Genomic DNA, 27,992 nt, shown 5'->3' with positions numbered 1-27,992 from the left:
AGTGGAGTCACAGGTGGACAGAGTGCTGAAGGCGGCATTCGGCATGTTTGGTTTCATCGGTCAGAACATCGAATACAGGAGTTGGGACGTCTTGTTAAAGTTGTACAAGGCATTGGTACAGCCACACTTGGAATACTGTGTGCAATTCTGGTCACCCTATTATAGAAAGGATATTATTAAACTAGAAAGAGTGCAGAAAAGATTTATTAGGATGCTACCGGGACTTGATGGATTGAGTTATAAGGAGAGGCTGGGACTTTTTTCTCTGGAACGTAGGAGGCTGAGGGGTGATCTTATAAAGGTCTATAAAATAATGAGGGGCACAGATCAGCTAGATAGTCAATACCTTTTCCCAAAGGTAGGGGAGTCTAAAACTAGAGGGCATAGGTTTAAGGTGAGAGGGGAGAGATACAAAAGTGTCCAGAGGGGCAATTTTTTCACACAGAGGGTGGTGAGTGTCTGGAACAAGCTACCAGAGGTAGTAGTAGAGGCAGGTACAATTTTGTCTTTTAAAAAGCATTTAGATAGTTACATTGGTACGATGGGTATAGAGGGATATGGGCCAAATGCGGGCAATTGGGATGAGCTTAGGGGTTTAAAAAAAAAAGGCAGCATGGACAAGTTGAGCTGAAGGGCCTGTCTCCATGCTGTAAACCTCTATGACACTATGATAATTTGTATTGGTGTAAGCAGAAAAACAAACAAACACTGAACAAAAAAAAGTTGCTTTAGGGAGTGTGGCCAAAGTTTTGACCATGTTTTAAAGAAGACCTTAGGAGGAGGAAATGGAGGAGCAGGAACAATAGGCAGAGAATTTCAGAGCATGGGGTCCAGGTGACTAAATTGCACCAAAAGTGAGGTGAAAGGAGGTAAAATGAACAAGATGTCAAAATCAGAAGGGAGTTCAAAAGAAAGTTCGAGAGGCTGGAGCTGTGATCAAAGTGTTTGTAAATACTATCCAGTAATTGTGTAGATTTTAAATGATACAAACAACATTAATACTCCAAGGATTAAACAATTATGAATTGCATGAATTTTAGAAATGTCTATTTAATATTAACTCATTTGCATTTACAGAAACATTATATGCAACTCAAACTATGAAATATTCACCTATTAATGAGTGAGATTAGCAGCATAAACAGCTCTCCATATAAACTAGATGCCATTCCTTCCAGACATTCTATTGCTGTTATCCTAGGGCCTATTAAAACATGAAAATATAATAGTTATGCACACTTTTGTATCTTTCAATAAAACACAAGTATAATAAAATTTCCCGACAATGAAAGTCATTCGAAAAAGAAATAAAAATAATTTAGACACAAATTCACATACAAATTTGATCTTAGACATTACTCATGTACTAATGGGTTCCTTTTGATGGTCAGCCACACTTTACCAAACTTGTAATCCATATGCATCTATGTAATTGTATCCATTCACAAATCAGTTGTATTCATAAGATTAGCACTCAATAATGTCTAGTATGTAAATTAACTGACTGAAATCTACGATTGTAGCAGCTTGGGGAACAATTTCACAGACTTGCATCATTAACCACTTCTGCAAGCATGGCTTTACAGTACCGAATAACAACAAAGCTGACTTGCTGCACCAGCTGATGACAATGTAACACTATCCCCAACAAGTTGCATTTATATAGTGTCTTTAAATGTTTCACAGAAGCGTTTTCAGAGAAAAGTGGAAACTGAGTCAAAGAGGAGATATTAGGGAGGGGTGACGGAAAGCTTTGTCACAGAATAGGTTTTAAGGAGCGTCTTAAATGAAGAGAGGTGGAGATGCAGAGAGATTTAGGGAGGCAATACTGGGATGTCCCAAAACTCCTTATAGTCAATTAAATACTTCTGCCAGTATCCTAACAAAATGTACAAAAAAGATCTATAAACAGGGCAGCATGGTGGCACAGCGGTTAGCACTGCTGCTTCACGTCATATGGGTTCAATTCCGGCCTCGGGTCACTCTGTGTAGAATTTGCACGTTCTCCCCGTGTCTGCATGGGTTTGCTCCGGGTGCTTGGTTTCCTTCCACAGTCCAAAGATGTGCGGGTTGGGTTGATTGGACATGCTAAATTGCCCTTCAGTGTCGGGGGACTAGCAGAATAAATATGAGGGATTACAGGACTGGGTGGGATTGTTGTTGGTGTAGGCTCAATGGGCCAAATGTCCTCCTTCTGCACTGTAGGGATCCTATGATTCTCTGAAACAGCAACATCTGATAATGATCAGATACTCGTTTTTTGGGGTGTGTTGGTTGAGGGATAAATATTGACCAAGTTATCTGGGAGAATCCCTGATCTTCAAAATAATAAAGGGTTCTTTTATGTCCCCGAAAAGTAAGGCTTTAGCTTGATGTCATATCTAAAAAATGGTACCTTTCACAATAGAACACTCCCTCACGCTCAATACTGTACGGTTTGATTATGGATTCAAGTCTTTGCAGTGGGACTTGAAACCTGAATTTCTAACTCAGGAGCAAAGATGCCACTCCCACTGATCCTCAGCTGACACTTTGGCAGCAAAGCCTAAGATGATGGGAGGCCATCCAGGAGACCAAAGAATTTGTTCGACTCAAGAGGTGGGATTTTCTGGTCCTACCAGTGGCAGGCATCATCACTGGCTGCTCTCCAAATTTTCCTGTCCCACCTGCAGTACAGCCTGTTACTCACAGGATTGGAAAATCTCTGCCAAGATGTCTAAAACACTGGTTGAAGCAGAGATGGAAATAGGCAATGTTGTGGAAATGGAAATGTGATGGAGAGTCGGAGCAGAAACTAAACTTGGGATCAAACAGGACATGAAGATTGCGAATAGTCCGGTAAAGCCCAAGAACTGAAACTGGTAATGAGGGAACAGAGTTCGTAGTGAGAGCTTCAGTGTTCCCAATGTTAACTAAATGAAATTGCAGTTCACCCAGGACTTGGTATCAGATAGGCAGGTATTTAGCACAGGCAGTGTAGGGGTCAAAAAAGTAGCGAGAGGATAGAATTTGGTGCTATCGTTGTACAAATGGAGCCAGGTGCCATTTGTTTGAATGATGGTGCTGAGGGGCAGCACATAGCTAAGGAATAAGTGGGCCCTGATGAAATATTTTTGGGCAATTCCAGAAATGACAATTTGGAGAGGATTCTGTTGTCTTGCAGATCCCTCAGGGGAAAAAAATAACATGCTTGGGCACTGAAATTGATGGAGATATAAACATACAAATATAAGAATGGATTCCAAAAATATTGGCAATTTTGGCTGAGTATTGTTTAATTTGGCTCACTTGGAAGCACTGTCACCCAAGTCTAAAAACATAGCTTTAAGTTTTACTCTAGACTTCAAGAACAACAACTTGCATTTTATACAGTGCCTTTAAAGTCATACAATGCCCCAAGGCATTTTACAGGAGCACTATAAAACAAAATAAGAGATCAAGCCATATAAAGGAGATGCTAGGTCAGATGACTAAAGGTGTGGTCAAACAGGTCGATTTTAAAGCATGCCTTAAAAGGAGAAAAACAAGGCAGACGGAGAGAGTTGTAAGAAAGTGAATTCTAGTGCTGAGGGCCTAGACAACTGAAAACTTGGGAGGTGATTCTCCCACCCCGACGTGCTAGTTTTCTAGCGCAGCACGGTGAGAGAATCTCACGTCCAGGCATGCGCAGAATTCACGCATGCGTTCCTGCCGCGCGCGTATCTTCCAGCCCCGGATTTCTGGCGTCATCAGATCCGCGCTGGATCATGCTGGCCAGCAAACGGGGGGGCTGACAGTTCAGGGCCATTGCGCATGCGCAGAGGCCCGCTGGTTTTAGCCTCTCGGGTGGGAATAGGCCCCACTCCCTGAAATGTAATGGTACTCATGCTGGTGGCCTCTGTATTGCACAGTGTATTGCACAGAGTTGGGCGACACGGTAGCACAGTGGCTAGCACTGCTGCTTCACGGCTCCATGGACCTGGGTTCAATTCCCGGCTTGGGTCACCACTGTCTGTGTGGAGTTTTCACATTCTCCTCGTGTCTGCGTGGGTTTCCTCCGGGTGCTCCGGTTTTCTCCCACAGTCCAAAGATGCGCGGGTTAGGTCGATTGGCCATGCTAAAAAATTGCCCCTTAATTTCCTGAGATACGTAGGTTAGAAGGATTCGCGGGTAAATATGTAGGGTGGGATTGTGGTCGGTGCAGACTCGATGGGCCAAATGGCTTCTTTCTGCGCTGTAGGGTTTCTATGATTCTAGTGTGAACTCCCAGTGAAAAAACCAGCGTGAATTACTCCAGTTTTCCCTTGAATTTGACACTTGGAATTTTTTGGGGGAGAATTGTCCCCATGGGCACCAATAGTGGAACAACTAAAATTGAGGATACTCAAGGGGCCAGAATGAGATAATTACAGCAACAGGGCTTTATAGAGAAGGGGGACAGGTGAGACCATGGTGGGAGTTGAAAACAAAGGTGAGAACTTTAAAATCAATGTATTGCCTTACTGGGAGTCAAAGTAGGTCAGTGAGCACAGGGGTGATTGGTTAAATAGGTAAAAGTTAAAACATGGGTTTGAGTACCTCAAGTTTATGGAAGGCAGAACGTGGGAGACTAGCCAGAAATGTGTTGGAATAGTCAGAACAAGAGATGGTAAGATGTATCTCGATTGTGTTAGGCAGTTAGTTAGTTAATGTGGAAATACCTTTTCTTTAGTTTGGTGTATTAGTTGATTGGCAATTAATCTTTGATCTATGTTGATTTTAGTTTGCTTGTAAAAGTAAAAGTCATGAAATCTTGCCCTTATTTCTGGTTATTTTAATTTATCGCTTGGGAAATTCATAGTTGTTGGTCTCTATGGGGATCACAAAATAGCGAAGTGTTTGGAGCGGTGACTGAAACTAATGGCTTCAGCCTTTGCAATATTTAATTGGAAGAAATTTCTGCCTGCCCAGTACTGAATGTCAGATCAGTGTCCTTATAAATCAGTAACAGTGGAGAAGTTGAGAGAGGAGATGGTGAAGTAGAGTTGAGTGCGATCAATGCACAAGTGAAAACTAGCCCTGTGCTTGGCAGAGATGCAGCAGAAAAACTGATTGAATGGTATTAAGCTCAGTGAGAAAGAAGTCCATGATATTCTCACATTTCTTTTTGGAGGGAGGGTGGGGGCAGGGCAGGGGAAAGATAAAAAAAAGAAAGCGGCTTGAGATGAGAATAAGCCATCTTTGCATTCCAGGATGATTCTGAAATGGTGATCAGTTTTAGCAGATGAAAGAGGGACCAGATAGTGGGGGGGATTCTCTGGCCTCCTTGCCGTGTGTTTCACAGCAGGAGGCAATGGCCACTCACCCACGGTGGGATTTTCTGGTCCCGCTGCTGTCAACGGGATTTCCTATCGATTCCAACTCACACCACCGGGAAACCCTTGACAGAGGTGCACAGTCAGCAGGACTGGAAGATCTCACTGGTGTGAACAGCTGGAGAATTCTGCACAGTATTTTACATCTGGTGGTAGATGGCTAAACCAGTTGCCTGCCATATGTTTTCAAGTCTGCATTTTTGGATTTAAAGGAGCAGAGATGAGGACCATACCGAGACAATTAACAAGGTGAGAGAGTGTAATGGTTTTATGGGAGGCGAGGACATCGAGATTGGAGCCATGGGTGGCGTTGAGCAAATAGTTTTTATTTTGATAAATCATCTAGGCTGACCATTCATGCAGTACTGAAGAGAATTAAATTGTCAGAGGTGCCATCTTCCAGCTGAGTAGTTAAACCAACTTGATGCCCGTGTAAACATGGAACACATTAGGACATTAGTTGAAATATATCAAAAGATTCTGCTGCCACCTTAGCCAACACTGCTCCCTTAACCTATACCGCCAAAATTAGAGTTTTTTTTAGGACTTTGCTGCATTCAAATTGGCTGCAACATTTATATAACATTGCTACGTTCAAAAATAATCTGTTGGTTGTAAAGCATTTTCAGATGTCTAGATAATTGTAGTATTTATTTATGCTTAACTAAGTTCAAGCTGTAAGAGGCTCAGTGAAATATAAACATGTGCTTCTATGTGGCAATATTACACTAACCAAACAGGAACATACCCAAATCAATCACTTTAACCAAATTTTATTGCGCATATTTGTTAAATGAAACCCTCATTTAAAAATTAGAACATTCCCTGAAGCCATCTAATAAACCATTTTTAAAACGAGCAGTATTGGTCAGTATAGTGTTAGAGTTTTACCTGATCCATCTCCCGGTCCACATTCATCTGGTCCTTGGCGGAAGGAAGTTGATCTCTGAAGTGTACCCTTTGGCTGGTGCTTAAAGAGTGCAGAGGACAGTTCTTCTAAATTGCAACCCAACAGATAGGCTGCTTTCTGGCCCCATTCGTGTCTGGCAAACTGCCTCCTCCCAGCTTGAATTTACAATAATAAAAAGATCAGATTAGTGATCATGCTGAAATCACTATAAACAAAGTCATACATTAAATATGGAAAAAAATAACTAAACTGAAGAAAATAGCAAAATGGACACCATGAACCGAACTGAAAACTCGAGAACAGACATTTAATACTAAGACTTGACTGGTACTTGCATTCATGCTTCAAGTCAGGGCATTTTTCAATGTATGTCATTTATAGTGAGAATCTATATTATTTATAGTGGGAATGTATATTATTTATTGTGGGAGCAAAACACAATTGACTGGAACCCCTTTCCATATAATTTTAGGTCAATTCAAATTTGGGTACTCATAGGTGCTTAATTATATTACATAAAAAAAGCTACAATTAATAAGATTAAAAAGAAAAACTTATCAGTGTTCCACTACAATTTCATACAACCTCATTTAAACCGTATTATTCAGAAACAGATTGAAACAGCAAGAGTTAGGACAATATATTTCAGATGAACAGAAACACATTCACATCCAGATATATGAGAAAAACACTGAGTGCATAAGTTCAGCAGGTAAAAGAATAAGACACAATAAAGTAAAAGTTAGCAAATGTTTTGTTTTATGAGCAGAACACTTATTGGAAGAAATGAGAACTGTTTACTTGGAGCTACTAAAAAAGTCCTCAAAAGTAAATATGATTAAAACTAAGGGCGGAATTTCCCATCACTTCCCACCGGTTGGATTTTCTGGTCCCGCTGAATGTGACGTACCGCAGTGGGCAAACCACACAAAACAGCATAGACATAGGCAAAAATCACCCAATGGTGAGCTGCCACAGAAAACATGCCACAAGCCAGCTGAAAAATCCCACCCTAAGTCACACACTTATTTCTATAACTTAGCCTTTAACATTCTCCACGCAAATCTTTTCTTTCTAGTTTATAGCATTATCTCGTAAAACTTGTCTTGTGGCAAGTTGAAGTTTTGGTCCCACAGTTTGAATATTTAGCATTTTTGTGCCTTCATAACAGCAGAGAACACTTCTCATAAAATAGCACACTCACTCTTTTGAACATAAGATTGCGTCACAATTGTTTCAGCAAACCAGGTCATTTACTGACCATTAACATTCCCTTTAGAGTGCAACGATGTTTAACATATGCATTTCTGGACATATTTTGGCTGGGCAGCTGACCATTTTGACATTAGGATAAAGAAACTGGGAGTTCAGTTTTTCAAAAGAAAATCCATTAAAATTGTCAAAGTTCATAGAATGTGCAAAGAAGATTTCTATTAATTAATCTTGCCAGAAAAATCTCATGCAGGGAGGCAATGGCCTAGTGGTATTATCACGAGATTATTAATCCAGAAACTCAGCTAAAGTTCTGGGGACTCGGGTTCGAATTCTGCCACAGCAGATGGTAGAATTTGAATTAAATTTTTTTAAAAATCAGGAATTAAAAATCTACTGACGGTCATGAAGCCATTGCCGATTGTTGGAAAAACCCATCTGATTTACCAATGTCCTTTCGGGAAGGAAATCTGCCATCCTTACTTGGTCTGGCCTGCATGTGACTCCAGAGCCATAGCAATGTGTTTGACCCTCAACTGCCCTCCAAGGGCAACTAGGGATGAGCAATAAATGCTGGCCAGCCAACGACGCACATGCCCCACGGACGAATAGAAAAAATTACCAGTATGGGTCTGTCATATATGTAAGTCTTGCAACTATTCCTTATTTATATGGTTTCCCATGCCCCATTATTTCAATTAAACACTCTAAATCATGAGGGCAGCACAGTGGCACAGTGGTTAGCACTGCTGCCTCACAGCGCCAGGGACCGGGTTCATTTCTGGCCTCGGGTCACTGTCTGTGTGGAGTTTGCACCTTCTCCCGGTGTCTGTGTGGGTGTCCTCCGGGTGCCTCCCACAGTCCAAAGATGTGCGAGTTAGGTTGATTGGCCATGCTAAATTGCCCCTTAGTGTCAGGGGGTTAGCAGGGTAAATAAGTGGGGTTACGGGGATAGGGCCTGGATGGGATTGTGGTCGGTGCAGACTTGATGCCTCCTTCTGCACTGTAGGGATTCTATGGACCTCCATCACAAAACCATTTTTTAAAAAACAATTCCAACATTTTTGCTTCCATGACTCTGTTTTGATCATTCATTAGGTAAGTAAATTCTTGACATCAAACCCAAACTTCCTTTTTACCAGTTTGAACTTTTGACCACTTGTTTTACTATCAAACTATAATTAGAAATGATTTTCCTGCTTTACCGAGCAGGTATTCTTATATAACAAAGGTTGAATATACTCAAGATTTTTCCAGTCTTTTGTTATATTTCAGTTCTCCTGAATTGTCCCCTTTTATCTGAATTACCACAACTGGTGACAGTACTCAAGATGTGAGCGGATTTTCATTCTACCCTTTGGCTATATCACATTCTTTTACCTCATGACTGCTGCTCTATAGTGGTTACCTTTGTTGAGTATTGGGTCTAATACTCCAAACTTATCTCAATTTCATCCTAAACTATTTTCAATACCATTCATGCATGCCATCTCTATGTTACGCATAGTATTTTACACATATGCCATCGTTTCACTCACTTATACATTTTGCACAATTCATTTTGTAGTATTTGTGCCACCTGCAAGCATCAAATACCCTTCCTATTTCAGTATCACTTGTTGTTATCTCAGTAGAGACCAGTAACAGATCTTTAGGCTTTTTAAAAATAATCCAAACTCCCAAGTATTTACTAAAAAATGAAGCCACCACTGTTTAAACAAAACACATTACAACACAAAAATCAAAGAACATGAACTATACAACTACACAGTCTTAGCTACTTAGTTAAATTAATGATAATAAAAACACAACAGACGCAATTAGTTATACTACAAATCAAAGGTTTTAATTCCAGTTTCCTTCCACAAACATTAGATCTACACCCCAAAACACTCAAATCACATACGTAACAAAACTTGGAAAATTAACTGTTTGGCCAGGGTACTGTGTTAATGATTCATATACGGGATGAGATTTCTTGAGACTTCTGTTTACTTTGGCAAAGTGGCCCCTTCAAGTCTTCTCCAACCATCCCAAGGTTGCAAACTCCCCGTGACCCAATATGCCACCTTGGGTCAGAATGCTTCAGGTTTTAATGTTCTTTAGCTGTGGAGTTTTGTATCTAAAGCTCCCTCTCTCTGCCCTTCCTACTCCCCTCTGGCTATACCAGAAATTCAACTCACCGTTAGTAAAGACCTTCAGTTAACAAAAGTTTTAACTGTTTTAGCCAAAACCTAGAATTCTGCTGAAGGAGATGTTTTTTTCAATCCAGATTATTCTAAACTTCCAAACTAAATTGCTTGAACAGAGAACCACTCCTGCAATCCACTCACCCCATTATTAACTTCCGGTTGATTCTGCTATTCGATCATCGCCCAAACATGTTGACCACATGACCATTTACTGGAACCCAGCTTTTTTTTAAAAACTAGAACTCGAATCCGAATTATTTAAGAGCACCATCCCACATAAAGAATAGGTTTTCCCCAAAAGCACACAGGGCTATTACATACTGCAATCTAACCAACTTGCGCCAGGTTTGTCTGTTCAACGAATGACAGTAGTGGGTCTCAATGAGAATTCACATGGCATTCTATTCAGAACTCTTCCTCTTCCTCCCACAAGATAATTGCTCTAATAAGTAACCCTGCCATTTGCTCTAGTCTATCGCCCATCCTGGAATTATATTGCTTTGAACTTCCTTGCATAAATTTGTTAAAAGTATTTTTTTGAAGTCGAGGCACACAACATCATAGGAAATGCCAGAATCCAATTAGGACTTGGGTTCCTCAAAATAGTGGAGAGTCATCAAAAAGGATTTTAATGGAACATGAATGGCAAATGCTGGACATAATGAGATCAGGAAACATACACACACACCCGCAATACCTGCTGAAACAAGTTTGTTCCACATCCCTGAAATATCACTGTACTAAGTCAGGGGTGCATCTGCGGGTGGACCTTCCAGATCAGGTATCCTGGAGGTGTCCATCTTTCAGCATCAGAATAGTCCTGAAGATCTATCTTTGTTCTCAGGAGGTCGATCTTCCAGTCTCTGTGTTCTTGGAGGCCTATTTTCATTTTTAGGAGGTCCACCTTCTATCTTTAAAAGTGGGCCAGTGAACTTGGGTGCCTTTTCAACATGACACCTGGACATGATGGCGGATCACACACCATTCAGACCTGTCCTGCCATTGAATACAGCATGAACTACCCGGCTGCATAAGTAATGAGATCAGGGCCGGAAGATTTGGTGTGTTTTTCCATCGGCCACTGCAGCAGTTAACACTCCATGTTCCTGCTCCTACTACAGCAGTTAGTTTCAAATTGGGAGAATTCTACCTATAGGTTTACAGAAACTTCTGCAAAACTAGATTTTTACAACTACAGAGGGTTGTAGTAATGCTCTTTTTAGTCAACTCACTAATGGATTTTCTTCCATTGTAGCTATGGTTCATTCACACAATACCAATACTTCCTTCCCTACATTGGAGGCAAATTTGTGGTGGAATTAAGTTTTAAAACCTTCAAGCAGCTTGAGACATGGTTCAACAATTTCACCCAATGATATCTCTTCCATTACAACACCAAATGACAAATCGCCTCTGTTTACATATTGTGTGTTATTAATCAAGTGGAATGCAGGTCTTGTCTACATGCAATCATTTACCTCTGGCTAGAGCATACCATTGAATTGTTTCAGGAGGGTCCTGAATTTATTGAAGGACCAAAGCTGCATTCCTCTCCATTACCTTTTATGATCATTGTAAGTGTTTGAGGAAAAGGAATTAAAACATACAAAAGCTCCCCCAGCAATGTATGAAGAGGGCAATTAAAGATGCTCTTTAATCTTGGCTCATAAACCAGGAGGCTCTCATTTAGATGGCAGTGAATTTGGCCAATTTCCAAGTTAACTATATTTCTGAAATAACATGGCAGTTAACTGGACATTGGATTCACTGACGCTACCATATCATACTCCAGTGGAATAGATTTGCCACATAATTGGCTCCAACCAAATATTTGAGCTACTTAGGATACTTTGCTGCTTTGTGAATTATCTAATGAACCATTAGAAAGGTTTATGGGTGAGCAATTAATTTCTCTCTGAACTGGGAGAATGAAGGATGGTGTTACCAACAATCAAAATGTCTGTACCATAAAGGGAGCTCAAGACTCCTAAAAACATATTACATTAGAAAGGATGCAACTAACGCAGAAGACAGAGGAAAGCACATAGACCAATGAAGTGAGTGGGCCATAAAATGACAGATGGTATTTAATGTGGTCAAGTGTGACATTTTTAAGTTCAAGAAGGTTGTTAAATTGCAGTATTTTCCTAATGGTGAAATACTAGCAACTGTACATGGGGAAGAGGTTTGGGAGTTCAAGTACATAAATCATTTAAAGTTAAAGACAGGTGCTAAAGGCAATCAAAAGGGTGAATGGAATGTTGGTCTTTATTTCAAGGAGTTGGATTATAAAGGGAGGACTACAAAGGGAAGAAGTTATGTTGCAGTTGTGTAATGTTTAGTTTTAGATCTGGAAGATTGAAGAATTATCTGATCCAAATGTTTAAAATATTTGAAGGGAAATCAGAAACAAGGGGACATTATCTTAAAATTAGAATTAGTCTATTTAGGAAGGAAATCAGTAAGCACCTTTTCATTCAAAAGTGTAGTGGAGACCTGGAATACATTTTTTCCCAAAAGACTATGAATATTCAAAGAATTGGTGTTTTCACACTGAAATCGACAGATTCATGCAAGATAAACATATCAAAGGATATGGAACTGAAGCAGCTAACTGAAGCTGATCAATAGATTGGCATGATCTACTGCAGTTCAGATGCATTCCAAGATGAATTATCATCTTCGAACGAAGCAAGGTGAGCAAATCAGTGTGAAAAATGGACAATAAAAAAATGGGCTGTTCTATTTATCACAGACCTTTTTCTGGCAATAGATGTATTGGATGAATCACTTGGGGATAGATCATTCTAAAAGCAACTGCCAATTTGCATCAAACATTTGAAAATCTATGTCTGCAATAAAATGAAATTAAATGACTATAGGCATGAGTACTGCTTCATAGAATACATCAGATGAATGATTGTTGACATTTTAAAATGAAAGGAAATGGAGTAAAAGAAGCCCAATCACTGGCTCTCTGAAGGCCTGTGCATGTAAAAATTGAATATTTTCAAGAAAATGGCTTTGCAAAGAATATAGACATATATAATGAACATTTTTACCTTCTTCACCATCTGTGTTGTAATGGAACAGCATGCAACATGCAAACAAAAGAAAGTATTAGAAGGCAGTTTCACTTTTAATATTCATCAGTTAAAAAAACTATTGCACTACAAATCAAGCAAGATAATGTTTTCATGGTTAGCTACTTAGACCAAACACATTTACAGCAATTAGTTCAAATAGGAAAGTACAAGCGAGTGTCCAAAATGAACATAATAAGACTATGTTTTTGGATACACTTGTGCCTCGACTTAAAAAGCAAATTCCAAATCATATTTATTTACCAATGCTATCAAGTATTCATTAAACACTTAAGAATTATGGCGTAAATGTATGTTGGATGGGACTGTTGCTTGTATTAATCAATTAGGACGCAAGGCTCTAAGATAACCATGATGTTCCTAAGAGCTATGTCTTTGAACACTTACTGTTGCTAAAAAAAAATTGCTTTAAAAATGACAATCAATACAAAATTTAACATTTCAAATTTGTCACATATTTATTCTATCGCAGTTCGAAACATCCAATTTTCATCAGAAGTGGAAAAAATAATTCATTATTTTATTGCTGTATTGAAATAGCTGAATATACTTAACTATCAATGTTGAAATTACCATGCAGAATGTAAATGCGTAGTCTGGCGCACTGAATGCTTTGATTTACATTCATGCTACCATAAAAATGGTCCGTGCAGGAGTGTAAACATATCTGTGCACATATAGTGTAAATACGTTTTTGAAGTTTTGTAATTGAAGGTAGGAAAGTCTCCTTCCTTAAAATACTTGAAGTCTGTTTAGGCTTCCATGTGCTCAGGAAAACACTTGACACTACACTGGGAGGATACACTGTCAAGTTGAAACAGTCAAAATGCAGAAGGAGAATCTAATAATTTTAGAAAGACTGTTTTGTTTGAGAAAGGAGTGAATGAGATTTAAAATATGCTGGATTTTGAGATGTCTCTACAGTACAGAAATGTAACGGAGAATTGCATGAAAACTCTTAAACAACATTATTACAGTGCCATCTTGTGGAGGAGTCACAATTAACAAGGACCAGCATGAACTAAGGCTTGAATAGAAAACAGTAATTATTTCAATTTAGTACAATGACCCGAGCAGTCCTTTTCCATCCTCCCCCACTAAAACCAACAACTCGTACTATCGCATATCTCCATGACACTTGCAAACCTTCAGCACCTTGTCCAAATAGGCACTTTTCAGTCAAACTTAAACTGCAAGTATTTGCAGGATATCTGACCAGTTCAGTTGATCAATCATACATAATCCATAACATAGGGAGTGGGGTAGCTTGATCTTGGTTTCAGATAAAGCTCGGCACAACATCCTCAGCCAAAGGGCCTGTTCTGTGCTGTACGGTTCTATGTTCTAACATCAATTTTTCTTATATACATATATGTCTGTAATTTTCTATGGGGACCTAACTCAGAAGTTGCATCCAAAATTATGCCCTCTCTGCTGGTGTCAAGTTGCGCTCAAATTTATTTAGCAGGCACCTAAATTTTGATTTGATTTATTATCACATGTATTACCAGTGAAAAGTATTGTTTCTTGCGCGCTATACAGACAAAGCATACCGTTCATAGAGAAGGAAACGAGAGTGCGCAGAATGTAGTGTTACAGTCATAGCTAGGGTGTAGAGAAAGATCAACCTAACGCAAGGCAAGTCCATTCAGAAATCTGACAGCAGCAGGGAAGAAACTGTTCTCGAGTCGGTTGGTACGTGACCGCAGACTTTTGTATCTTTTTCCTGACGGAAGAAGGTAGAAGAGAGAATGTCCGGGGTGCGTGGGGTCCTTAATTATGCTGGCTGCTTTGCAGAGGTAGCGGGAAGTGTAGACAGAGTCAATGGATGGGAGGCTGGTTTGCGTGATGGATTGGACTACACTCATGACCTTTTGTAAATTTAAAAGTAGTTGTAAAGCAGTTTGAATGGTTCAGGTGGTTTTATCATCGTCAACGAGGCCTCAAAATGTTAGGGTCGAGCATAAGAAGTTGAGAGGAAGAATTTCCTACAAAGAAACCTCATCTCCATTTGGTTCGATACTATGGCTGCCCACTGTGAGTACTCCTTACAAGCTCTGTTGTTTCTTAAGGATTTCAAGGCCTTGCCTCACAAGTGTGAGAATCCAATAATCAGGAGCAGTGGTGGAAGATGGTCTGTGAGCTGTGAGGAAGATTTGACTTCAACTCTCTCTCCCATTCAGGGTAACCCAGATTTCCCACCAGGTCTGATGGGCCATGATTTTGATATTTGGAAGCTTAGGGGACTCATTAGGTTGGGTGACAATGGTGCCTCCTTATTGTGAGCAGTTGTGTCAACAACATGATACCCCGAGATAATCCTTATTTCAGATATTTCGAACTCCGAGACTTTGGCTGGGATTCTCCAGATCTCATTCATTCCTGCCACACTGCCAGCGAGAATGGAGATTGAGGCACTCAGCCAAGACTCCATTCACCACAGCAGCACCAGAGCATCCCAGGCACGGATGAGGTTGGTGGTTTCTGGCATTTATTTTTAATAAGACATCCCTGCATTTGATGTTAGTGTCTCCCCAGTGGAAAAAACTCTGATATCTATGGAACCAAAGCAATTGATCAACAAGTTTTAGGACACATTATGTTCCAGATCCTTTGTGAACATGCTACACTCTGAAATCTTGGGAAAAAGATCTTGCAGTGAATATTGATGATGAGGCTTGGTGGATTATTTGAGAAAATGCCAATAGAATCTCAGTCTGGAATAGAACAAAGGAGACCCAACTTAAAATATTACATCATCTGCATATTACACCAAACTTAAGACACAAGAACAGCTTCTTTCCTGTTGCCATCTGACTTTTGAATGGTTCTATCACATGTTAAGCTGATCTTTCTCTTTATCCCATCTGTAACTGCAATGCTATATTCTGCGCTCTCTCCTTCCCTTCTCCTGTGTGCTCTATTAACTGAATGTTTTGTCTGTGTGGTGCGCAAGAAACAATGCTCTTCACTGTATCCCAATATGTGATAATAATAACTCAAAATCAAATACAGGACAGACTCTATATCGTCACTGTGCCAAAAATGCAAATTGGTGAGCGGTGACATTGTGTATGGTTCCATGTCAAAACTAAATCCTATTGGTTGGGCATACTTAAAGAGCTTGAGAAGATATTTGATACGGCCTTAGAGTTTGATCCTTTGAACTTGATCCTGGGGCTCCCAGACAAAAAGATAATTGATACCAATGAGAACAGGTTATACCATATTCTAACATTTGCAGTGCGGAAGAATATCCTTTGCTCCTCGAAGGGGACAATAAGTCCCCTTCTATTCAGAATTGGCATAAAATTATTGAGTGTATCCCGATGGAATTCGTACCCTCTATACTCTGATCCAAATCAGATGCACTCGGTGCCCCTATCTCAAATATAGAGGTTCCGTAATGTCTGACTTACACCTACAAGGTTTTCCGTAGGCTATCTAGCACTATATTTATATGTAAGGGCGTGCACCACTTTGCCATGTTTCCGTGGCTTTCTCCTCTTTTCCTCCCATGCTGTTACTTGTCCCCTATGTTTTTACATGTGGAAGTGCTGGGTCTACTGAACATATTGAACTAAATGCGTTGGTTTCCTTGTGTCTTTTTCTATACTTATACATGGAGAAATTATCAAGCTGCACTGTACCACCTGGTGTGTTACAATATTCGTAAAAGTGAAAAAACTTTAATAATATATTTAAAGTAAAATTATTCCAAAGAGCAATATTTAATTCACATTTAATGTGAAATGTTGTTGTCGACTACCATATGTTTAAGAAAGTGTAAATGATTAACAATTCAAATTTATACTTTGAATACCAAGATCTAGCTCTGCACAAATATTAACCTTTTTTAAAAAATGATACAGAATAGCTTTCTGCTATTGTATTGGATCCATTTAACAACATTAAAGGCATTTCGTCTTGAGGCATTTAAGCAGAACCTGCCACTAGTTTGCTTAGTTTTATTTCTCTCCTCTCACTTCTAGGAGGAGGGAATAATTTGCCTGCATTTATCACATGTAGCAGAAGGATAATCAATCTGATTGTTTTCTTGGAAAAGTTAATTTTTATGAAAAATCCATTCAGACTGCATTCAACTTCAAGTTAAGGTTTTGGAGATTAACTATATTCAAAGAGATCAAATTAAATTAATTGCCTGGGCAAAGTACAATTATTGTGTATAAATATTGTGCTCTGATGTGTTGCAGGGGTCATGAAACTGTAGAAGTGATTTTAAGCTTTGGACTGCCAGTTGGAATGAAGTGTTGCAGCAGTGAAGAGGTTGGCGCCAATTAGAGGTCAGAATCCCATATAAATAAAATTATAGATTCCCAACAACAACCTACATTTATATAGTGTCTTTACTATAGTAAAACATTTTTTCTCGCGCCATCAGGAGGCTGCAGTGGTTTAGCTCCTCCTGAACAAAGGTTGGAATTCTAAACCAATCCAGCCATGGTCATTGCTCCCAATTGCTCCCAGGCACTGCTGACACAAGAGAGCTGCTAGCCAGTTGATTGGTCGGCAGATCTCGGAGACAGAACTTCTTTGCTAATAGGATGGAAGATCCAAAAACAGTCTTTAAATGGCTGCAAAGCAAGCTGGCAAAGCACAGACGAGTTTGCCCCAGACCTTTGGCAGAGGGAGCAAGACCACTGCCCACCATATAAAATTCAGCCCAATATTTTGTGGGTCTGCATAGGGAAAACAGTCTCACAAAAGTATTAACATAACTACATGCCAATATCTGTCAAAAGTTAAAGATACTTTACTCTGCTATGGGTAATAAATAATTTAATGTTATTTAATCAACTTTAATGCTATTTAATTTTAGTCTGCTACTACTGAATGATCAAACTAACCAAGCCCGAGCTGTAATTTTTGTGTCCACGATTTAGGTGCCTTATAGCGGCACTAAAATGTTTGAAAAAAATGTAAAGTGATTGGTAGTAACAGGCAAAAATCTTAACTACATTGCTAAGAGGTGTTTTTATCCAACTCCATTGCTTTAATTTGAACTTTGTTTGAAAAAGAATATTGTGAGGAAAAATTAGTTTTTTGAGGAGGTAACAGAGAGACGGGCTATAATGCAGTGGATGTAATTTATTAGAATTTTCAAATGGCCTTCATTGAGGTGCCCCATATTGGACTAATGAATAAGGTCAGAGAACGTGGAGTCAGGGAACAGGTGGCAGAATGAAGTGCTAGCTGGTTTCAAGACAAAAAGCAGAGAGTGAGGATAAATGGTAGTTATTCACAGTGGCAGGAGATGAGAAGTGGTGTTCCACGAGGATCACTGTTGTTTAAAATTTATGTTAAATGGTTTAGACTTTGGAATCAAAACCACGATAATTGTAGAGGATATCTACATTGTAACAAATTATGGAAGGACATGAATGAACTTAAAGAATGAGCAAAAAATTGGCAAATGCACCATAACACCGATAACGTTGGGGTAATACATTTTGGTAGGAGGAATACAGTGGTCACTTATTACTTGGAAAATGCAAATGTGGGTGAGGGTAGAGGAACAAAGGGATCTTGGAGTACAAATACAGCAATCACTACAAGTTGTGCCACAGGTTAGCAAAAGCAAACCAAGCACTCGGCTTTATTTCTGGAAGAAGGATTGAAAAACAGAGAAGTTATACTAAACTCTTCTTGGCTGGACCACACTTATGCTACAGGCCGTTCTGAACACATTATAAAAAGGATATAGAGGCACTAGAGGGGGTGCAGGATGACACCAGGAATGCTTGGATGAACATTAGGAAAGGATTGACCTAGTTCTCCTGTCTCTTGATAAAAGAAGGCTAAGAGGTGACCTAATCTTTAAGATTATGAAAGGTTTTGATGAAGTGGATTAAGGGAGAATGTTTCTGTTTGTGGAGAAAAGTGTAACCAGAGGCCATTAAGATAGTGTAATGACTTCAATCAGGCCATTGAGGTTGGCCTATTAGAGTATGAACTCCCTGATTAAGGAGTCGATTGATGGGCCAATCAAGGAGTCAACCAGGAGTGTCAGTTCTTCTGGCACACCCAAAGGTAGACTGCTGACTGATAGCTCTCTGTGTACTACTGTTGGAATTGTAAATAAAGGGATTTTGGTGAAGTGACTTCTGCCTCCGAAACTTATTATGTATAGTAACTGAGGAATCCATAGAGAATTCAGAAGAACATCTTCACCCAAAGAGTAGAAGAATGTGGAACTTGACCATAGTAAATGGTTAAAACGTAGTAGTAAAGATGCATTTAAGAAAAAAAAACTAGAAAACATAAGGTAATTAATGGTTACAATAATAGATTTAGATCAAAAAAGATGAGGAAAGGCTCAGGTAGAGCATAAACACCAAATGCTCTGTTTCTGTGCTGTTTACCCTATGTAATTCTATGAAATTCAACTTGTGCTAAAACAGAGAGCATGTTTGTGGAATGATTTTTTCCACACCAGTTCATGCTGCCCAAGGTCTCATTTGAGCAAAAGCGAGTAGGCACAGACACCAAGCCAGTATCCCAATGTAGTGTGCTAGTTGGAGATTGTCAGCACCAAAACCACTAGAAACCCGGTGTAAATGAGCAAACACAAAATCACCCATTTATATCTGAATTTTGCATCCAGGTCCTACAACTGGCATAGAACCATTGCTTACACTGTAGCTTGCATATCTCTCATGCAAACGAGCCCACTTGAACATAGTATCCGCAACAGGCAGGCATTGGGTGTCAACAAACTGTTCCCGCATCCCAGATTTTCACCTTCTGGCTGCCAGCTTTTAATGCACAAAATAGACAGCAGCAAGTTAAATTTATCCCCTACTCTCTGGTTGTAAAGGATAATGGAAAAGGTGTTTGTTATGTATTAAAATATGTGTTCTTAAAATCTTAAGCTGCGACAAATAAACCCAATGAATTCATGGAACCATTTTATAAGAAAACACAATTTTGACTATTTTCAGATTTGGGGTTTGCTGACAATTATAAAATTGGGATTTAAAACGCAGTGGAGATGAATGCCCATGAAGAGTCTCTCACCTATTCTCCACAACTTTGGTGGGGAGAACTGCAGAAACTCTGGGAAATACATTCATTTTACTTGGGGTTCCGTGACTCGACTAAAGTTATGGTAGATAAGCAGGAAAAATCCAGTTGACATTCAACACTACTATACCTCAATTTAAAAAGATATAGCCTTGCATTTGTATCACAAAAACTATGTATATGACACATTTAAAATATTGCTTATATTTTCATGCTAATAAAAATTCTGCCAAATTCTTGTATAGTTTTGCATAAGATACACATTATCAAATGTTTCTCAATTCAACAAACTACCTTTCGTGGCTCCTGCTGCCCCCAAGTGGTAGATCGCACCCAAGATGAGCCAAAAAGCCTTCTGTTCATCAACTGAAATCCCAAGCACTTTCATAGCAATCTGAAGTTTGTTAAATTGCTGAGCTGCCTTTTGCTTGTCTTCAGGCTAATAAAAGCAATTAAAACAAAACCATATTTGACCAAGGAGAACACACACACACCTCTTATATAAATAAGAAATATAGATACGCTAAGTATTATCATAACTACATATTTTCAGTTTATATACCAATAAAAATATAATTTGTTTGCCCCTGATAGCGAAGCACACTGGCGTGAATCGCCTAACCACAGGATGGAATGAGAACTTGATTTTTTTTAAATCCTTTGAGCTACTGCCATTTGGAAGAATGATATTTCAAACTAGGAAACATATAAAAAGGCATTGAACCTACAGTCAACTGATTCTCTCAAACAAACAAAGTCTAATAAGCTTGTTTGTTGCTAGTCCACTGAGCAGAGGTACAGCATATCTGTAGGGTGGGGACTTAACAGGAAAAAGCCCAAAATAGACAAACATTTTTGCAAAAGAGCCTCTATTTGTTGAGACATTGGGCGGAATCTTAGCAAAATTCTTCAGTGTCAGGTTCAGGCAGAAAACTGACGTGAACTTCTCCAGCTGCACAGATCAGTTTTCTCTCCAGATTTTGAGCCTCTTAGACGAAATAAATGAGTGGGCATGATTTATGCTGTTACACTGGCAGAGCCGGCGCCCTTCAAGCTGGCAAGATCTCTTTTGTGGGAGTCCCAATCAGAACAAAAAATACCTCCCCCATGGAAATATCAGGGGCTCTCCTCCACATGATCATCACTGGCAAACATGGCAGTGCCAACCCAAGTGCCAGGGCAGTGCCTGGTCATGTCCCTCTCCCCTGGGGGCTATACTTACCTTTGTACCCCCAGAGGAATCCCCTTGACAAGTTTAAGCTTTAAAAATCCTGTCAAGAACCTCGCCAACATGACGTCATGACAGCGAGCCAGCAACATACCATGTGGGGGAATGATGCGGTGAGGGGACTACTTCGGCATATTCAAATTTATTAAAATACATTAAAATCAGGTTCTCAGCCATTACAGGTGTGAACCGGATTACGTCATTGGCAAGGACCAATGAAAATCAGAAAGCATGTTCACGCCCGAGTGAACTGTGCTTCGAGTCTCTCAGGATTTTGACCCCAATCCGCTGATTCCACGCGCAGAGACTGCAGGGTCAAAATCCCACCCATAATCTCACAGAGCAGTTATTTCTTGGCAAAATTCCATAACTATAAACACAAAAGAAACCTGGCTTCTAACTTGGTGACAGGCTAATTTGCCAAAATACTTCATTGGCTCATCAAATTGGAGGTGATGTTAAGTGAACACTGCTTAAATTGTTACAGAAAAGTAACATAAATATAACTTGGAATTAAATAACTGGAGTTTCAACTATTTTATAAAACAGGTGAATAAGTTGATCAAACCCCAAGGCTTTTTACTCTTATGTGAGGAATAAAAGAATGACCAGGGTGAGGTTAGGGCCGGTCAAGGACAGTAGTGGGAACTTGTGTATGGAGTCAGTAGAGATAGGCGAGGTGATGAATGAATACTTTTCTTCAGTGTTCAACAAGGAGAGGGGCCATGTTTTTGAGGAAGAGAAGGTGCTACAGGCTAATAGGCTGGAGGAAATAGATGTTAGGAGGGAGGATGTCCTGGCAGTTTTGAATAAATTGAAGGTCGATAAGTCCCCTGGGCCTGATGAAATATATCCTAGGATTCTTTAGGAGGCAAGGGATGAGATTGCAGAGCCTTTGGCTTTGATCTTTGGGTCCTCGCTGTCCACGGGGATGGTGCCAGAGGACTGGAGAATGGCGAATGTTGTTCCTCTGTTTAAGAAAGGGAATGGAAATGATCCTGGTAATTATAGACCGGTTAGTCTTACTTCGGTGGTTGGTAAATTGATGGAAAAGGTCCTTAGGGATGGGATTTACGACCATTTAGAAAGATGCGGATTAATCCGGGATAGTCAGCACAGATTTGTGAAGGGCAAGTCGTGCCTCACAAATTTGATAGAATTTTTTGAGGAGGTAACTAAGTGTGTTGATGAAGGTAGGGCAGTTGATGTCATATACATGGATTTTAGTAAGGCGTTTGATAAGGTCCCCCATGGTAGGCTTATGATGAAAGTGAGGAGGTGTGGGATAGAGGGAAAGTTGGCCGATTGGATAGGTAACTGGCTGTCTGATCGAAGACAGAGGGTGGTGGTGGATGGAAAATTTTCGGATTGGAGGCAGGTTGCTAGCAGAGTGCCACAGGGATCAGTGCTTGGTCCTCTGCTATTTGTGATTTTTATTAATGACTTAGAGGAGGGGGCTGAAGGGTGGATCAGTAAATTTGCTGATCACACCAAGATGGGTGGGGTAGTGGATGAGGTGGAGGGCTGTTGTAGGCTGCAAAGAGACATAGATAGGATGCAAAGCTGGGCTGAAAAATGGCAAATGGAGTTTAACCCTGATAAATGTGAGGTGATTCATTTTGGTAGGACTAATTTAAATGTGGATTACAGGGTTAAAGGTAGGGTTCTGAAGACTGTGGAGGAACAGAGAGATCTTGGGGTCCACATCCACAGATCTCTAAAGGTTGCCACTCAAGTGGATAGAGCTGTGAAGAAGGCCTATAGTGTGTTAGCTTTTATTAACAGGGGGTTGGAGTTTAAGAGCCATGGGGTTATGCTGCAACTGTACAGGACCTTGGTGAGACCACATTTGGTCACCTCACTATAAGAAGGATGTGGAAGCGCTGGAAAGAGTGCAGAGGAGATTTACCAGGATGCTGCCTGGTTTGGAGGGTAGGTCTTATGAGGAAAGGTTGAGGGAGCTAGGGCTGTTCTCTCTGGAGCGGAGGAGGCTGAGGGGAGACTTAATAGAGGTTTATAAAATGATGAAGGGGATAGATAGAGTGAACGTTCAAAGACTATTTCCTCGGGTGGATGGAGCTATTACAAGGGGGCATAACTATATGGTTCGTGGTGGGAGATATAGGAAGGATATCAGAGGTAGGTTCTTTATGCAGAAAGTGGTTGGGGTGTAGAATGGACTGCCTGCAGTGATAGTAGAGTCAGACACTTTAGGAACATTTAAGCGGTTATTGGATAGGCACATGGAGCACACCAGGATGATAGGGAGTGGGATAGCTTGATCTTGGTTTCAGATAAAGCTCGGCACAACATCGTGGGCCGAAAGGCCTGTTCTGTGCTGTACTGTTCTATGTTCTAAACCCCTACATCTCAAGACTAAGATGTTCTTGCCTCATAATATATTTCAAAATATTATACTCTAATTATTTAAAGGGTACAGTTCAATGTAATGCCACAATTCAAAATCCTCCAGAAGCCACCTCTCAATTGCAGAAAATATTGGAAACACAGCATCCGAGAAGAAAAAAGTGACAAGTTCTCATGAAGTGTTATGCTTGAAGTGTTAACTTGTTACTTCTCTCTAGCAAATGTTTCCAGTATTTGTGGTATTTCATTTTACCTCTCAATTGCTTTGCCTTCAGGTTTTATAGCTTCTTTCTGATTTACTTCAACCTGGAAAACTGTTTTTTTTTACCTATGGTCTGAAACGAATGCATTTATTCCAATTTGCCCAATTTACTGCAATGACTATGTTAAATCCTTACTACTCAATACACCCATCAGGTTCATTTTGAAGATGAAAATGTTATTGGTCTACCCATAGGCTAGTCACACTAGCCAGAATTTTCTGGCTCTCCACACCAGTGGGATTCTCTGGTCCCGCCAGCAGCGCATGTGGGTTTCCCAGCAGCATGGGGTGGCTTCAATGGGAATTCCCATTGACAGCAGCAGGATCCAGCGAATGGCGCACTGCTGAAGAAAACCTTGAGGGGAGTCCAGAGAATCTCACCCACTATTTCCAAATCTTCATTAGAAATCTAATAACATCTGCATCTTTAAAATACAGAATGGTTTCTTCTACTTCATCACCGTACTGCATAAAATGGCATCAGAATCAAATCCTGAACAAATTATTCCTTTCTTTCCCCCAGCACTTAACTCCCAAGAATTTCATTTAACTTGACAAACGATAACACTATTAATTATTCAACTGAATAAAACTGGAGAATATAGCTTACAAACATTAAAAAAAACTACAGTAAAACAAAACTCATGATTTTAAATGCCAAAGGTTACCTTTGATAAAGGTGCAATTCCAAAAGCACTGTTTTCTGCAAAGTGATTCAAATGAAGCTCAGTTCTGCAAGTAATAAATATATGAAAATTGGGTTTTTGCATTGAAATTTGCAGAGTTAGCATAAAAGAGCTACTTTAACTTACAATGAAGGCCTAAAACAGGCCATACTGGTCGCATGGCACTCATTCCACCCAAACTTTTCTTTCTACTGACTTTGACTTTAAAAATTAAAATGACCCCACCCCTCCAGAGTAAGTACCTTAGGGAGCATAAATCTTGTGCAGTCAATCTCAATTTTCAGAATGCTAAAAGATGTTCCTTTAAATTCAATGCAGCACTCATTGCTATCAAGAATGGATTATTGCATACAGTCAAAAAAGAGCAGATGGATAGTGTATTATTTCCAAAGCTAAATAAAATTAGATGGAGACTTCAAATACATTGTTCTAAAATATAGGAGTGCAGCATGAGGATTTGAAAAGTCATCAGCCATATTGTTATTTAGAGCGGTTATTTGCTAGAGTTTGACGGTTGAACAAGTTTACCCGCCAAGTACTTGTGCTATACAAATCAGCATGGTCCCAGGATTGATACGCAGTCAGTGATGAGTTAGTTGCTCTCACTGGTGCAGCTGTAGGAGATTTACAATTGTAATTTCTGTACTCCTGGGTTAAAGATAGGAAAACTGACTATGCTACCCACTTGTGATCATTCAAGTGGACGTACTGATGTTGAAAAAGACAGACTTCAGTTACACTCTGATGCTCAATTGATCAAATTGTCAGTGGAAATTCCCAGTCACGGTTCCCACGTTACTAACAGCTGCTTGGTTATGGTGCTGCAGGGCAGGAGGCACATGTAGAATCGACCAGAGCATTACACACTTGATACACTTTCATCTACTGTGCTGGGGCATTTGGTCCCGGAGCCGAAACTACCCAATTGCTGAGAGAAATACAAACTGAAATTCCATATACATCAGCATCATCCACAGAGTCACACTGTCTGCCACATGAGAGGAACAAGAGGCCAAGATTGAAAAACATGTTCCGTGAGAAACAAATTCTAACAGAGTTGAAGAATAAGCAGTCAGATATCTGGCAAATAAATTTTCAATAACAGTCATTGTCTGAAATTAACTCAGAATATTTGTAAGGATCCCTTATGACCCGAAATAAAATTCACAATGTGGAAGAACTTGCCAGGTTTGTGTTATTTGGGAGTGTAAGGGAGGGTTTTTTGTTCTAGCAATCAAAGTTATTGTTATTAAAAATATATTGAGAGATCACTCCAGTTGCAGAAATTGAATCCACTACAATCAAATTGACTTTCAAGAGTCAGATCGGTTTTAAAATGAAAAACCAAAGCCTATCCTTTCAGTTAAGGATCATAAAACCTATCTTACTTTAATATTCAAAATTATTTTAAATTGTTGGGGAGCAATTGGCAAAATTCACATTTTTGGCTAAGTCTGTGACGACTTTACCTTTCCTCTGAAGTATGTTATTTTTTAATATTATGGTTTTGACATTTTAAGTAATGTTGTGTTCAAAGCGACAATTAAGGTCAAAGTTGCTGTTTGCTTAAAAAATTAACTGTTTTTGTTATGAACATGAAAAATTAAGAAAAGATAAAAAACACAATCACCCCCAAGCAACTAAAATTACAGAATCCAAACAACAACAAGCTTTAAAAGCATCATTGTACCGGAGAGTATTATCAGCGCCCGCCATCAAATAGTAGAAGACATTGAATGACCCCTCATTCCCTGGATGCTTCGACACCCTGAGTTTCTCCAAAAGCATAGTCTGTGAAAAGAGAAAACTACTTGAAGTATTTTGTAAATAATATGAAACAAGTTTCTTGAATCAATTTAATAACATCAGCCTAATTCAACAGACTCTCCAGGTTTCATGGAGGTAAATCTGGAAGCCTTGTTAGACACAGCACAGCTTGGGGTACAAGACTGTAATACCATGGCCATGATCCCAAAACCACATTAGAATCTAATGAAGGGCATCAGAGTCTTGCAAAATATACCCAACTGTATAATTCAAATATGCCTTTCTACATACTGAATTCTTATGCATTAAAGGCAGAAACACTTGCAATTGTTTAGCACTTGGAATGCTTTGTAAAATAGGGTGGAAAGGAAAGAGTGGGGGAGGGAATGGGAATAAACAAGGGAATTACACCATGCCATAGATGGAGAAATTAAGAATGATGTTCAAGAGATTGGTCTGAAATTTTTTTTAAAAAGAGAAGGAATAGAGGGATGAAGTTTCAGAGCAGGGTTGAGTGAAAGGAGAAAGAATAGCCTAAAAGGACAGATGAGAAAAGGGTACAGGAGGGATATCAGGCTGGAGGAAGTTGCAAAAATCAAGTGGGTTGACACCATGCAGGGATTTTAAATTTATTGCAAGGGGGACTAGGAGTCATTAGTAAGGAGAGTAGTAATGGACAAGTGGAATTTAGTGCCATGGAGAATATAAATGGCTGTGCTTTGAATTCATTAGATTTATGGCAAGTGAAGGATAAAAGGTCAGAATCATTTGCTTGCATGCTGTCCTTCGAAAATTCGTTTCACGGCTGCAGGTCTTCTGGAAAGTTTGCAAAGAAGCAAATAATAAGGGTCTGGCACATGCAGAGTTAATGAGGGACTGAGTATAGTACAGTGATGTAAGAGAGTACACGATAAACATCCAGAGCCAGTTTAGTGTTGGACAGAGCCATATGTGCCAGCAAGCATGGAGGCAGTTCCTAGCTTGCACCCTTTATTATTTGTAAATAGTTCTAAGAGTCAATAAAGATTATAGTTAACCGACATAATGACAACAAAGATTTTGGACCTAATGAACTGTAACAAGCACCTTATAACAGAACCTTGTAAAATCTTGGAATGATCAATGTTTACAGTTTCCATGTGACAAACATGGAACGGAAAGGTGAGATATTTCTTACCTGTATAGAAGCTGAAGCCACCTGACCAGCCTGATCAAAGTCAAGTGAGATGATCTGTGAAAAACGCGTGGCATTGCTGTTCATACTTGTAGTGCTATTGCCAAAGGCTTCCAAAACAGAGTATACAGCCTGCCATTTTTCCGCTATACATTTAAAAAAATGATAAAAAGGCATATCAGTGAAAGCTTAAAAAGGAGAAATATTTTCAATGAAACACTTAATAAAATGATGTGATTAAATTTACTACTAGGCAGAAAAAAGCTTCAGGTCAGTGAATAACTTATGTCGCAAAGAAATTCAATCTTGTGGGCTCCCTTCCCACTTAACATTATTGTTGTTATACAAATTACCAACAAGGTTTTCATGCGTGCTCGAGTAGCTTGATGCATTTACATACAAGTGAATGATTTGAAAAGATATATACCAATCCAGCGTCACCCAGGGCAGGGAAATATTAGTGCTGACTGAGTACATAGTACTACCTAGCTGGCATCAGTCTGCCAGCCACTCACAAATGCTTTTGAGTGTATGGAGCCGATAAGGAATACAAGCAAGCTGCCTTGGTGCTACTACAATAGTGAGAAGTCTGACTCTGTCTAAAGTAAGAAGTTTAACAACACCAGGTTAAAGTCCAACAGGTTTATTTGGTAGCAAAAGCCACACAAGCTTTCGAGGCTCTGAGCCCCTTCTTCAGGTGAGTGGGAATTCTG

The 27,992-nt window shown here is 39.6% G+C and overlaps 1 protein-coding gene across 26 annotated transcripts in view; it reads right to left on the bottom strand.

Moving 5' to 3' along the window:
- The window catches only part of myo18ab (myosin XVIIIA b), a 250,293-nt gene that overhangs the window by 96,958 nt on the left and 125,343 nt on the right, over positions 1–27,992 (bottom strand). For all 26 annotated transcript variants that reach the window (XM_078224889.1, XM_078224897.1, XM_078224898.1 and 23 more), the window contains 6 exons: positions 27,283–27,425; positions 26,029–26,129; positions 24,321–24,384; positions 20,090–20,234; positions 6,225–6,398; positions 1,114–1,204 (listed from right to left, as the gene is read on the bottom strand). In XM_078224889.1, coding sequence (XP_078081015.1) covers positions 1,114–1,204; positions 6,225–6,398; positions 20,090–20,234; positions 24,321–24,384; positions 26,029–26,129; positions 27,283–27,425 — 718 coding nt within the window. The remainder of the gene's footprint in view (positions 1–1,113; positions 1,205–6,224; positions 6,399–20,089; positions 20,235–24,320; positions 24,385–26,028; positions 26,130–27,282; positions 27,426–27,992) is intronic.

This window comes from Mustelus asterias, chromosome 12, assembly GCF_964213995.1.
Source record: "Mustelus asterias chromosome 12, sMusAst1.hap1.1, whole genome shotgun sequence".
NCBI lineage: Eukaryota > Metazoa > Chordata > Chondrichthyes > Carcharhiniformes > Triakidae > Mustelus > Mustelus asterias.
Note: the sequence above shows the minus strand (reverse complement) of the source record. Positions and strands in the feature narration are given on the sequence as shown.